The sequence below is a fragment of the Anguilla rostrata genome, chromosome 12 (assembly GCF_018555375.3).
Source record: "Anguilla rostrata isolate EN2019 chromosome 12, ASM1855537v3, whole genome shotgun sequence".
Classification (NCBI taxonomy): domain Eukaryota; kingdom Metazoa; phylum Chordata; class Actinopteri; order Anguilliformes; family Anguillidae; genus Anguilla; species Anguilla rostrata.
In genome coordinates this window covers 16,564,290-16,577,676 of record NC_057944.1, presented here as the reverse complement: position 1 = coordinate 16,577,676, position 13,387 = coordinate 16,564,290, and the positions used below count along the sequence as shown (strand labels likewise).

Sequence of the window (13,387 nt, the reverse complement as noted above, 5' to 3'; positions counted from 1 at the left end):
ATCCACCTTTGGCTGTTGGAGAGGAAGTGAAATGTAGACTGGCCACTGAGGGTAAAATCCCCATGACACAAAGTCCTCCATCTTCCTCGTGACACACCACGCGCACACCCGGCTCCATTTTAAAACTTGTCTGTAGAGCTTTTCAGTACAGTTTAAACAATGACTCAAAGCACATCCGAGAAAACAGTTTTTTGTCTGTCCACAAACATCCAAAGCATTGGACTTCATTTCTACAGAACCTGTTACACGTGATCCAGCTAAAAGTGGAATGCATACATCTAAAATAGAAAATGATCGACTGTGATTGCGACATGTGGGGGAATCGGACCAGCACCACGTCCCAAGTTGGCTGTCTTGTGATAGATGATTTGTCACCCACTGACCTGAACATAAACAAGTTTCGTTCGGTGCACTGCAGTTTACATATTCTCGTGGATAAACAGAGACATCTAGTGGTGAAAAAGTACATGTGACAGCCAGCTTGGTAACAGCCTCGGCTCTGCACCGTACCCACAGATCCCCGGTTCGCGGAGTAGGTTACGCTCCGCCCCCTCCGCAAGCGCCCCGCATACTCTGCCAAAGCAAGGACACCAATATCTCCTGGGCGACGAGGAAACAACCGTGAATAAAGGTCATATATTGTGTAACACTCTCTGGGGACTGCGCTTACCGGCACACGAAAGGATACTCGTCAATATAGAAAGTATCACATTCACACATTGGGATAGCCTACTTTTCTCCTTCCTCTCCATTCCAAGTGTCAAACTACGTGGTAGGCTACAACAAATTTGAAATGTAACGCTATACATGCCTGCCGGGATACATGAGTTACAGTCAGCTGGATGCAGCTTTCACTCCGAAACAATGGGCAGATGTTGATTTGGTTTTGGGCACCACTGTCCATCGCTAAATTTAATTGTTGATGGACAATAAATTTAACAGCTGCGGGACAGAGATCAACCTCCCCTGGGTCGCCTCTGTAGCGCCCCCCTACAGCCCGAAAACTTTCCTCTCTCGAAGTGATTTCCTCCCCTGTTTTTACTTCCTGTTTTCAACGGGAGTCACTTAGCTCAGCTCCTTTCATTTCAACTTTTGCTCCTCTTTACCGTACTCTGCTTTTTCTTATATTAATCCTTATCTGCTGTCGCTTCTTTTCGACAAAGTTGCTCGAACTAAATCTCTTCGTCTCTTCTCTCGATTTTTTTACGGACAGAAGAAAATGTTGGACTCGATTTTAACTTCGGCCCAGATGGATTTTACGTAGATCTTGTTTTTATTTTAAAATATGGGCCGTACTTTACATCTTGTGACACTTTCTAAAAAAGATTCGTTTTCTTCTCTGCTAGGCTTGTCCACCTTCGATCATTCACTAGCAACATAGAAACCTAGCAAGCTCGATAGCTACCTCTCCTTTGCCGACTTACAGTTTGCACCATATTCTATTTGTAATACGTTTTGATACCGTTGTTAGCTTTTTACTTTTTTAATTTATTTCTTTTCGAAAGTTATTATGGCTGACTTCCAGCGTCCAACGTTGTGCTGTTGCCGGAAGGTGCTGACGGTGCCCAGCAAGTCGTGTGAGGGTGGCCGGGGGATGGGACACTGTCACCGGGTCGACATTGCTTCGGCGTCCAACTTCCATAGCTTTAAGCTCCGTCATTTCCACCTCGACCTCCGCCTCAATTTTGCAATAAAGGAAATGACGGGTTGGCAGGTTCTAGAACTGGTACCAGTCCAGCCCGGGGTGCAAACTCTGGTTCTGGACACACACCCGTCCCTGCTCATCCATTCCATAGACTGCAAGGTGCCCGGAACTGCCGGCGCCCCGGACACCTCTCTTTCACTTACCTACCGGGTGGACCCTTTCACCGATTACGGTTCTTCACTCAACATCAGCCTCCCGGCCGCTGTGATCCGACCACACCGGGCGTTCCAGATCACCATCCGCTACACTACGACAGACGGCCCTGCGGTAAGGTCACACCGGTGACAGCTGTGGTAGCTAACAGAACGACAATGATAATAGCTTACTAATAATAGCTGTAAGAAATGTCGCGTTAGCCGCGATCGCTGCCATTATCACTGCTCGCATACAGGCTGCGTAAGACTTTATTTTTCATATTGTTTTGAAAGCGCATAACATTGCCGAAATCGACCACCACCACGTTAGTCCTCACTACCAGCATAGCTATGCAGGGACAACAGCCCCGCCAGGTCTTGGGTTGGTGAACGTAATGCCTTTCACTGCAGAGTCTTTCACTCCGTAAACAGATGACAGTAGTAGAAAGTAGAAAGACCATGTCTGTGCTGTTTTTTTCTGTCTGTTCTACCGAGAAGCGTTCCTTCATAGAGATATATGCACTTGTTAGTTGCTTTGACTAAATGCGTCCGCCAAACAGCTAAATTGAAAACGGTAGCCTACGTTGTAAAATAATAATAAGAATAATATATTATAAAAATGTTAATAATAATAATAATAATAATAATAATAATAATAATAATAATGTTTTTTTCAGTGTTGTATTGAGCAGTGAATCATTAGCAGTTTACTTTTTTCATATACACGCAAACACACTGATAAACATGCAAACTTACCCCTCCTTCCTTTTTTCAGTGCTCTCTCTTATTTTCATATATTTGTTTCTTTCCCTGCGCACCCTCCCTCCTCCCCCCGCAGATATGGTGGCTGGATGCGGAACTGACCTGTGGACAGACTCGGCCCCTGGTCTTCACTCAGGGACACTCTGTGTGCAACCGCTCCTTTTTCCCATGTTTCGACACACCGGCTGTCAAAAGCACCTACTCCGCCACTGTCCGAGTGAGTCTGCCACATCCGTCCAGTTCCAAGCGCTTTTCTTAAGCTCTTAGCCTGACTCGGTCTCAAGTTCTCTTGACATCACCGCCAAGCTCTCTGTCTTGATCTGTTGTGCTCTTCATCCCATCCTTAAACAGAGAGCCTGTTTATATCGTACATTCTCTGGCTTAGTCTCACACATTTTGTAAGAATAATTTCAGTTTCACTTCAAAGGGATTGCTCATACTCTGGGTTTTAAAAAAAAAAAGTATTATTTCAGTGTCAGTGTATGTTTTTGATTGGCCCAGGTAGTTTTTGTATGATTTTTTCGATACAGAAGTTTCTCATAACCTCCCTGCTTCACAGTGGCTGGTGTCGGGGCTTCAACAGAGTGTACGCTACTGTTTTACTGGGGATAAAACAGCTCTGAACCAAAATAATCTGAAGTCACTCTGACTTCTATTGTTCAATTCTGTTAAATAGTCAAAACAGCTCTTGTCATCTACAAGGCTCGTATCTTCTAAACAGTCCTTCGCTTTTCTTTTCTCTGTCAATGAGTACATTTTGATGAAGCACTATAAACATATCTCTGATTTGCTTTGTTAATCCTTTCTCTCAGTCTTGTGCTTAACCATTAAAACAAATTTGCGTGAGAATGTAACCAAACTCCTTGATTTTTCCTATAGGATTACTGGGTTTTTATGTAAACATTTTCTGTATCTCCCCTCTTGTGTGGACACAGTATGGTTCATCCCAGAGTTTTGGAGGCTGCTTGACCACTGTAATCAGGGGCATTGTTTACCTCACACTGTGTAATGGTGGAGAGCTGTATATTTGTGATCTTAAATTTGTGGAGCCGTAAACACAACCAAAACTGTCCTGTACTCAGAATTGTTATATTAGATCATACATTACATTCAGACGCTCTTGTAGAGTGACTTACAGTATAGGAGAAACAGCAGTGCTTTCACCTGTTTAATATGAACGGTAGTGCCAGGCCAGGCTACAGCATTACCAGACCAGCAAGTAAAGATGCAACGGCACTAAAACACTAGTGCAAGTCAACAGTTTTAACCAAGAACCAAAGTGTGGATTCTGAATGCGTACCCATGGCATCTACAACAAGCCCTAAGAATAGAAACACCGTAAATGTATAATCTAAAACCATAAAAATACCATGACCTAATTTAGTACAAAAGGGAGAGATTACTATGGGGTGGGGATTGGGGTGGGTCTTGATGGGGGTGGGTCCACCATTGTGGGACCATAGGAATAGTAGTAGGGTATACAGTGTTTGTTTGAGTGTGTTTTATGTGTGTACATACACACTGTGGCTGTGTGTGCAGACATCTTTGTAGTTTTTGTGCACGTTGCGTGAGGTGTGGTGTCTGAATGTGGGTGTGTGTAATGTGTGACTCCTCCCACAGGTGCCAGAGGGGGTAACGGTGCTCATGAGTGCTTCGCACAGTGCATACTCCAAAAGGGACAGGGTCTTCCAGTTCTCCATGGAGTTCCCCGTTCCGGCGTATCTGGTGGCGCTTGTAGCAGGAGACCTGCAGCCTGCCGATATTGGCCCCAGGTGAGTCTGCGTGGGGGTGGGTGCTGTGGGGAAGGAGGTAGACTCATGTCGGGTGGAGGTGACACAGGGTGGGCGTGAGAAGAGGTGGGTGGGATTTGGAAGAGAGGAGGGAGGGATAAGGCTGGAGATTTTGAAAACAATTCTTTGAGCAGGACAATTCAGTTTGCTTAATGATGGAACACTAAAGAGAATGCCATTGAAAAGAACTCAGGCAGGACATACAGGGTAACTGTTCTCTTATCATAGAGCTAGAACTAGATCCATTTTTATTTAAAATACATTGGTGGCGAACTTAATGGAATGTTCATTTAAAATTGTTCAACGGTAACTGTTGGCCGCAAGCGTAGTTCAGCACGATCGTTCGTCATCTTGAATGCACATCAGTAGTGCACAACAAGGGCTGATCCATTTCAGGATTTTGTGCCAACTTCTCCTAATCATTTAAATAGCCCAGTCATATCTTGTTCTGCCATTTGTATAAGCACTAGCTACAGTCGCTGACAGCGAGTGTATCCCAAATCTTTTACTGTGCACAAGTACAGGGGTGAACCAGTGTAGTTTATAGAGCTGTCAGAAAACTAAAACTATGGTAATTTGTTGGAACAAATATCACCACACAGACCAACCCTTCAGGATCAGAGTAATGCACCCCTGAACTAAACCAGCATATGCTGAAGTTACCCATGTACCGTATGGCTGCCTTTTGTCTTGCTTTACCTTCAGCTGCAGCTGCAGAATGCAGCAGCACAATGAATGCTAGCCCCTTCCTCCATAGCCATTTTTCTTTAAGGTAGCTTCATATTCTCTCTTCATCTGGTTGTTTGCTGTGGCCAGCGGAGGTAGTGCATTCCTTTCTCTCCTCCATGTTTACTTCTTCGGTTCTTGTAACTTCAGTGCCAGTATTCTGAACATGGTTACACAGCCGGACAGGTTTGTCCTTGGCTTGCTATAAAGTAGACCACTACCAGTAATGCAGGTTGAGCTAACAAAGGTCAGCACAGCAAGACATATGGAAAGCCACCAAGAAACTGAACTGAGAAAACAATCAGATTTGAGCTTTACATGGGATATTATGGTCATTCAAGTGAGACATGGAATGGGCAATTGAAGAACCAGTGATGATCTGCCACTAATGAACTACATTTGGAACCTGAGCAGTTAGTGTTACATTAATACAGCAATGGCTACATTGAAATTTTTCTGTGAGTCTCCAGATGAATCTTTTAGCAGTTACTCTTCCTCATTTTTCTCCCTGCCAGGAGTCGGGTATGGGCGGAGCCCTGTGTGCTGACTTGTGCTGTCAGTAAGCTAGGTGGCAGTGTGGAGCGCTGGCTGGGTGTTGCAGAGGGGCTGTTCGGACCATACGTTTGGGGCAGGTGAGTCCTCATACGGCATATACGGCCATGGTTTGAACAGCATTGTATATTCCCCATACCAGGTGTCCCTGAGCGAATCCACTGAAGTTGTATTCTGCGTTTTTCTTCCTCTCCTTCCCTGTCTCTTCGCACCCTGCTAGGTATGACATCGTGTTCTTACCACCCTCGTTCCCCATTGTTGCCATGGAGAACCCCTGCCTGACGTTCATCATCTCTTCCATACTGGAGAGTCATGAGTTTCTGCTGATCGATGTCATCCACGAGATCGCCCACGGCTGGTTCGGGAACGCTGTCACCAACGCCACCTGGGAGGAGATGTGGCTGAGTGAGGGACTGGCCACCTACGCACAGAGACGCATCACTACAGAGGCCTATGGTACACACACACACACGCACACACACACACACACACACACACACACACAGATACAGAGACGCATCACTACAGAGGCCTATGGTACACGCACACACACACACACACACACACACACACACACACACAGATACAGAGACGCATCACTACAGAGGCCTATGGTACACACACACACACACACACGCACACACAGATACAGAGACGCATCACTACAGAGAGTCATGAGTACACGATGTCATCCACGAACGCCACGCAGTACGGAGACGCTTCACTACAGAGCCCTGGGAGACAGCTATGAGACCCACCACGACAGAGACGCATCACTACAGAGGCCTATGGTACACACACACATGCACATACGCACACACAGATACAGAGACGCATCACTACAGAGGCCTATGGTACACACCATGCACATACGCACACACACACAGAACGCACACACAGCCATGGACACACACACACACACACACACAACACACAGATACAGAGACGCATCACTACAGAGGCCTATGGTACACGCACACACACACACATGCACACACAGATACAGAGACGCATCACTACAGAGGCCTATGGTACACACACACATGCACATACGCACACACAGATACAGAGACGCATCACTACAGAGGCCTACGGTACACACACACACACACACATACGCACACACAGATACAGAGACGCATCACTACAGAGGCCTGTGGTATACACACACACACGCACACACACAGATAGATACACAGGTACAGAGATGCATCAGCATCACTATAGAGGCCTGCGGTATACACACACACACACACACACACTCTGATACAGATCAGTACTCAGGCCTGTAGCATGCACATACTCACGTACGCATACATCGCTTAACCACTTTCTGTCCTCTATTGCGTACCCATTTGGAAAGCTTAATTACATTCACAGGCCTGTCTTACTGCTGCAGCATTAATTCAGGGGAAAGCATACTTGCATGTGTTTGTGGCGGTAAGCCACGGCTGAGTCATTCTGCTGGAGGACTGCTGCTGTCACCGGTAAACCGGAGGAATCATTCATATTATATGATAAAAATCCCTGGGTGGTGCAGTTATGCATACCCTTATACATATATATATATATATATGCCCTTATGCACCGAGATGCATTGCTGCAGAGCCATGAGGTTTATATAAACACACGTTAGCATGCACGCACCTATGCAGTCTGCGTCACAAGGTGCCTACAGAATGTTCACACGCATACACTTGCATACCTACACATGCACATACGCCTCAGGACAGAGTCATTACTACAGAGCTGTGAGATGTATGCTGTACGTACTTGCTCACATAAAAATGCACAGGGATTCATGCCTGCAGGGCCACACACTCACTCAATCCCTTCCCATGAGGCATCACATACCTCTGTGTTAGTGTATATACAGTTCCTGTATGACCCCCTCCCCCTCACCCCCACAGTTGCCGAACAGGCACTGTGTATATACAGACATGGAAATTTGCGTCTAGGTATCTACAGTAAACACAAATGCTCAGTGGCATGTTTGCATACTAGCCACTAATGTATTCCGACTGACAGATCACATACTCTGGTAAACCAGAAACATACCGATATAGATCCTTTCATTTCCTTCCCTTGTGCCTTCATCTTCATCACTTTTCTCTGTCTGTTATTGATTAAATCTCCCCCCCCTCCCCCCCCAGGTGAGGCCTTCACCTGCCTGGAGACGGTGTTCCGCCTGGACGCTCTGCACAGACAGATGCGGCTGCTGGGGGACAACAACCCCGTCAGCAAGTTGCAGGTCAAGTTTGAGCCAGGTGCGTCTGAGGGGCGTGCGTGAGAGAGGGGGAAAAGGCGAAAGGCACCTCAGACAGAACATAAAAACAGTCTGTATGTGTATATATATATATATACCTAGTGAGGGCTCACACACCATAGAAAAGCCATCATGAAGTAAGGGTGCAACAGTGTCTGGCGAAGTTAGACCGATGCAGTCAGAACTGGGCCCTGGCAAAATATCTTATAATGATACAAGTAATTGAAAAGCCTAATAAACCACTGTGTGTTTCTCTGTCTCTTTTCTGTCTGTGTGTGTTCCTGTCCTCAGGTGTGAACCCCAGTAGTCTGATGAACTTGTTCACTTATGAGAAGGGCTTCTGCTTTGTGTCCTACCTGTCCCAGCTGAGTGGAGACATAAAGCGCTTTGACAGCTTCCTAAGGGTGAGATGACAACTCAGGCTTTAGCTTGCTTGCACACACACACACACACGCATGCACACACACACACACAACATCGCATCAGACACACACACACACACACGCACGCACACACGCACACACATACGCACGCACACACACACACACATACGCACGCACACGCACGCACGCATGCACACACACATACGCACGCATGCATGCACACACACACACACACACACACGCACACACACTCACATACCCCCAGGATCAGTCACCCGAAAACTCTGTCTCTCACAAGCGGACACAAAAAATATTTTCTCACACGCAGACTCTAAAACACACATTGCTATGCATAGGCATTATCATATTTAAATTCAAGTTCTCAACTAAAGTGCATATTGAGTTCTCATCGTCGCGTCTCTCCTCTCTGTCCCCCAGGCCTATATCGAGCAGTTTAAGTTCAGCAGTGTTGTGGCCCAGGACCTGCTGGAGTTCTTCCTGGGCTTCTTCCCTGAGCTGAAGGAGGGCTGTGTGTCCCAGAGAGAGGGTGAGCACAAGAGATGGACTACTTTCTGAAGGGAAAATGGAGAGACATGGCGAGAAAACGCTTTTGCAGCCTTGTCTTTAATGCCTCCTTGGTGGTGCATTATTGCTCCCACTGAGCGAGTAAGCTGGAGTGTGTTTGGATCTGGGTTTATTACAGCATCACATGGCTACTGATAGTAAAACCCTGACTAAAACAAGCTTTGCTTGTCACTGAATAGGATTTATACAGGCAGATACTGTATTTAGCTGCTGTTTAAAAGCTTCATAAAGCCTCTTTATTCTATGACGTAAGCCCAGAGTTTGCTGAATTTACAGTATTGGCCGTATTTAGCAATTGTATAATATTTGTGTTGTGATGAGATAATGGACTGCACACACATAACAAGATCTTGGGTTAGTCATTTTATGCATACCTTACTTAAAAAAAGAAAAAAAAACATATCAAGATAGCTATAAATCTTTTCTGCTCCTGTGTCAACACAATGTACCAAGACTTGTGTGGTGAAGATAATTCATTTGGGTAAAGTCCGTTTTACTGTTGCAGGGGTCCTGTGGTTGACTGGATGTTCTGTGTTTCTTAGGGCAATAGCAGCTTCTCTGGATTGGTCACCTGTTCTCTGTAGAAGGAAGGAATGAAATGTTTGTGTATCCTCCTCCCTCAGGACTTGAGTTTGAGCGCTGGCTGAACGGGTGTGGCCCTCCCCTGTGTGAGCCGGACCTCTCTGCCGGGGGGGTGCTGACTGGCCCGGTCCAGCAGCTCTGTGAGCTGTGGGGGTCTGACCCCCCCGATTCCCAGGCCATTGCGACCTTCGACCTCACCTCCTGGAGCACCTTCCAGACAGTACTGTTTCTGGACCGACTGCTGGACCGATCTCCCCTCTCCCACGGTAACGATCTCTCCGCCCCCTGCTTCTCCTCCAGTGGCCCTCACAATGGCAGTGAACTGAACTGTGCTGTGTGCTCTTTACCTCCACCGTGATTGGTCTTCCCATGTGTCACTCAGAGGTGATGACCCGCCTGTCATGCTGCTACTCTACACTATTGGATGGCATGAACGCGGAGGTGCAGATTCGCTGGCTGCAGATCGTGGTTCGGAACAGCTTCTATCCCGACCTGCCCCGAGTCCGCAGCTTCCTGCACAAACATGTGAGCGACAGAGGGATGGAGGGAGGGACCAGGATGGGGAGAAAAGAACATGGGAAAGAGTGGAATCTAGGGTAGAATGAGAGTTAGAGAGGGGGATTATAAAGATGGAGGGAGTGAGTACATAATGGAATAAGGCAGGAATCCAGTGGGGTGAATGTTAGTCATGATTTAGGTCTTTTATTGTTTTTATTGTACTTCACAGATTTGTTGAAGATTCAGGGTAGGACTAGATGTGCTCAGCTTATCAGTTTTGTGTGTCTAAAATACAATTGACCAGGTGTAAAATATAAGAGCATTCTGTCTGTGATTGCTTACTAACCACAGGCTACTGAGAGACAGAAGCTCCCGCTTCCTGTCGCACCTGTCGAACACTCACTAACACGGCTCTCTCAAGATACACAAATGCGAGCAGTAAGACAGGAGGGAGATGCAGATGGAGGGAGGGAGGAAGGGGCGGGAAATGAATCTGTGCGGAACCCAAAGGGAACGTGTTTCTAAGGAGACAGCAGTCGTGTCCACAGTGATGAGACTGAAGACATTCTGTAAATATACATTGTCTAACTGCCACTGTTCTTCTGTGTTCACCTACCCAACTCTCCCGATACTCCCCTCTTCCCTCTCCCTCCTCTCCCTCCTCTCTCTCTTCTCCCTCTCCGCCGCCCCCAGACATCTCGCATGTACACGGTGCCTCTCTATGAGGACCTGTGCTCAGGGGTGATGAAGTATTTTGCGGTGGAGGTGTTCTACCAGACCCAGGCCCGTTTACACCCCAACCTGCGCCGGACCCTCCAGCAGATCCTGTACCAGACCAGCGCTGTCCCCACCGGGGCCACCCCACCGCTGCTGCCCCCGCCCGCCACGGCCCCCGCCTCCGCCGACCCCCCCGCTGCCGGAACCATCGCCCTGAGAGACGTCAACGTGTCTGCCTGAGAGAGCCGCAGACGGACAGACAGACACGCGTAGGCTGGAAGAGACATGGTGATGCTGACTGGTCCTGGAGTAGGAGCAGAATAGGACTGAACCTGGCCGAAGTATTAAGTCTGGTCTGAAGGAGACTGGACCGGGGGGGGGGAGGAAAGAGACCACTGCGCACACTCAAGGAGGCGCACACGCATACGCAAGCAGTGGTTTATTTAATGTTGTTTTGGCATGTCCGAATTATGTAAGCTAACTGTTGAAGCTGCTCTGGGGCAAGCAGCAGACAGATGATCTGCCTTTCTGTCTGTCTGTTTGTCCATCTTTCTGTTTAGCAGTTTGTCCGTGCCTGTCTTTGTATATATGTATGCATGTCTCAAAAGTGCCCAGGCAAAGCCCTTGAGCTGGATTGTGTGTGTGCGTGTGTGCCTGTGTGTACGTGTGTGTGTGTGTGTGTGTTCGTGTGCTTGTATGAGAAACCCTGGAACAGTTCATACCCATCAACAGTAGCTGGACCCAACTGGGTTAGATTGTCTGTTGACTGCTTGACTTGATACTAGTGAATTGTTGGTCAATGGACTGGACCATGTTTAGACTCATGCATTGCTTTAACTTGACTGGACCAGGTTCAGAACCAACTTCCAGTCTCTCAGTTAAAGTGACAGTGTGAGTCAGTGACTTGAGGTACTTCTGCTCAGAGCATATTTTGAGAGAAGCGTTATGTATGAATATGTCCCTTCCTAGGGCAGATTCGATAAAGAAATCAGTGACACAATTTACTCATAACACTACACTTTTATGCCATTATCAATGATCGAGTGGAATCCACTTGGAGATTCACTACAGATTCACTTGGCGTTCAGAGCAGAAACACATTTAGGAACGAAGCTGGAAAAACCCAGCTCTGCCTTCCTTTTCCTCAGCCAGCCTCCCTAACCCTCCCTATAACTCCCTCATATGTACCTGGTGCTAACTCCTCCCACCTTGCAATCTCAGGTATGTCTTTCAAGAGGGAGGGGGAGGAGCCACATATGTGCCTTTTAAAATCTAGAACTTCATTATGCAGGTCATGTTTGTTTTTTGCGGCTGATCCTAGTACAGGACCTAATTCTACACTAATTGGTTGGGTATTAGTGAAGGGGATGGATCATCTGACCTTAGTTCAGTTGCCAATGGCAGAAAAGAGCACCCAGTGCAAACTGTAGATCAGATTATTGCTCTCCCCGCCATATTAGGCCCCGGCAACTACTTGGCGCGCACACGTAGAACCGTGTGCTGCTCGTCTCTTCCTGTGCATCACAGGCTCTTTTGTGAAAGACTGGCAAATTTTTTCAAGGAGAGATGGATCAATGGGGTAACAATTTTGAGAACAATTATGTAATTATGTTCATTAAATATGTTTTTCCTTCAGTATTTTAATTTCCCTGCTGTTAACGGACCATATACCCCAGAATTATGATTGAAAGGTCAGTGACTGTTCTGATAGTTTAATTAGGGTAGTACAGGGTGGGGCTGGACGGGTGGGGGGTGTGGGGAGGGGGGCAGCGCAAAATACACCCTTTTCAGGAGCCTTATTGATTTGCACAAATTGAGAGATCGCTGTATTTCATTGTTTTATGTGTAATAAAGACATGACGTTTCCTGTTTTTCAAAGTGCTTGAGGTTTTTGATAGTTTTTTCAAAGCTGTGTCCCCACACCATATTTCGCCACCACAGTTTATATGCTTTCTTCTCTCTCTGCTCTTTCAAATATCTTCTGTCTCCTCCTTTGGTCTGCCAGCTTAACCAGAGATAACATCAGGTTCACTTAGGAGTCCTGCACTTTAAAGGTGGTCCTGACCAAATGGTCCAATGTACTCTGGATTTACCCTGCTTTTGAAATGGGCAAACAGGTCATTTTTCACATTTGGCTGGTGTATCCTTTAGTTTATCTTTTGGCAGCATCCATGCTCAAAATGCAGTGTTCCCAGCATGTAACTTCCTGTAAATGAAGTGTTGGTTATCCAAAGTGTTGATTTATATGCTTATCCTGTTCTGTATTACACTTGAACCTGAATTATGTTTTGAAAAGCTGAAATGTTCCTGCTACAGTGATACAGTCGCCATTCTGAAATCTCATTCAACCGTACCATACCATTTTCTAATTATTTATGTTAACTTAAATTCTGAAATGTTCTTATTTCGCAGCAACATGGTGAAAACTTCGGTTCAAACTTCAGGCAACAAGCCTTTGGTGTTATGTGGTGTAATGACATGATGTGTCCAGCAGAGGGAGGGGTCGTCGCACTTACAGCCGTACTTATACGTTTTAGGGGCAATCGGGCAAGGCAAGAGTAGTTTAATAGGCTACAATTCTTCAGATGCAAGTTAAATTGTTATATAAATAATGCATATAACGCAACCAGTTTCACAAGAACAGTGGTCTGAATTTTGTTGATGTGAGTGATTTAATGGACCGTGAA

At 46.4% G+C, this 13,387-nt stretch overlaps 1 protein-coding gene across 1 annotated transcript; it reads left to right on the top strand.

Moving 5' to 3' along the window:
• The first annotated feature begins 109 nt into the window (after positions 1 to 109).
• On the top strand, positions 110 to 12,581 carry rnpepl1 (arginyl aminopeptidase like 1). The gene is made up of 11 exons (XM_064302353.1): positions 110 to 1,972; positions 2,678 to 2,818; positions 4,222 to 4,373; positions 5,633 to 5,749; positions 5,890 to 6,125; positions 7,823 to 7,936; positions 8,227 to 8,339; positions 8,757 to 8,865; positions 9,527 to 9,751; positions 9,868 to 10,010; positions 10,677 to 12,581. Exons 1-11 carry the CDS (start codon positions 1,511 to 1,513, stop codon positions 10,938 to 10,940), a joined length of 2,076 nt encoding a protein of 691 aa, XP_064158423.1. The 5' UTR covers positions 110 to 1,510; the 3' UTR covers positions 10,941 to 12,581.
• The last annotated feature ends 806 nt before the right edge of the window (positions 12,582 to 13,387 follow it).

What these genes read in the sequence shown, in the direction of transcription:
- rnpepl1 (XM_064302353.1), top strand. Translation starts at nt 1,511, where the DNA reads ATGGCTGACTTCCAGCGTCCAACGTTGTGCTGTTGCCGGAAGGTGCTG. An exon ending in CATCACTACAGAGGCCTATG is followed by an intron (nt 6,126 to 7,822) that starts GTACACACACAC and finishes CTCCCCCCCCAG; the next exon opens with GTGAGGCCTTCACCTGCCTG. An exon ending in GCAGCTTCCTGCACAAACAT is followed by an intron (nt 10,011 to 10,676) that starts GTGAGCGACAGA and finishes CGCCGCCCCCAG; the next exon opens with ACATCTCGCATGTACACGGT.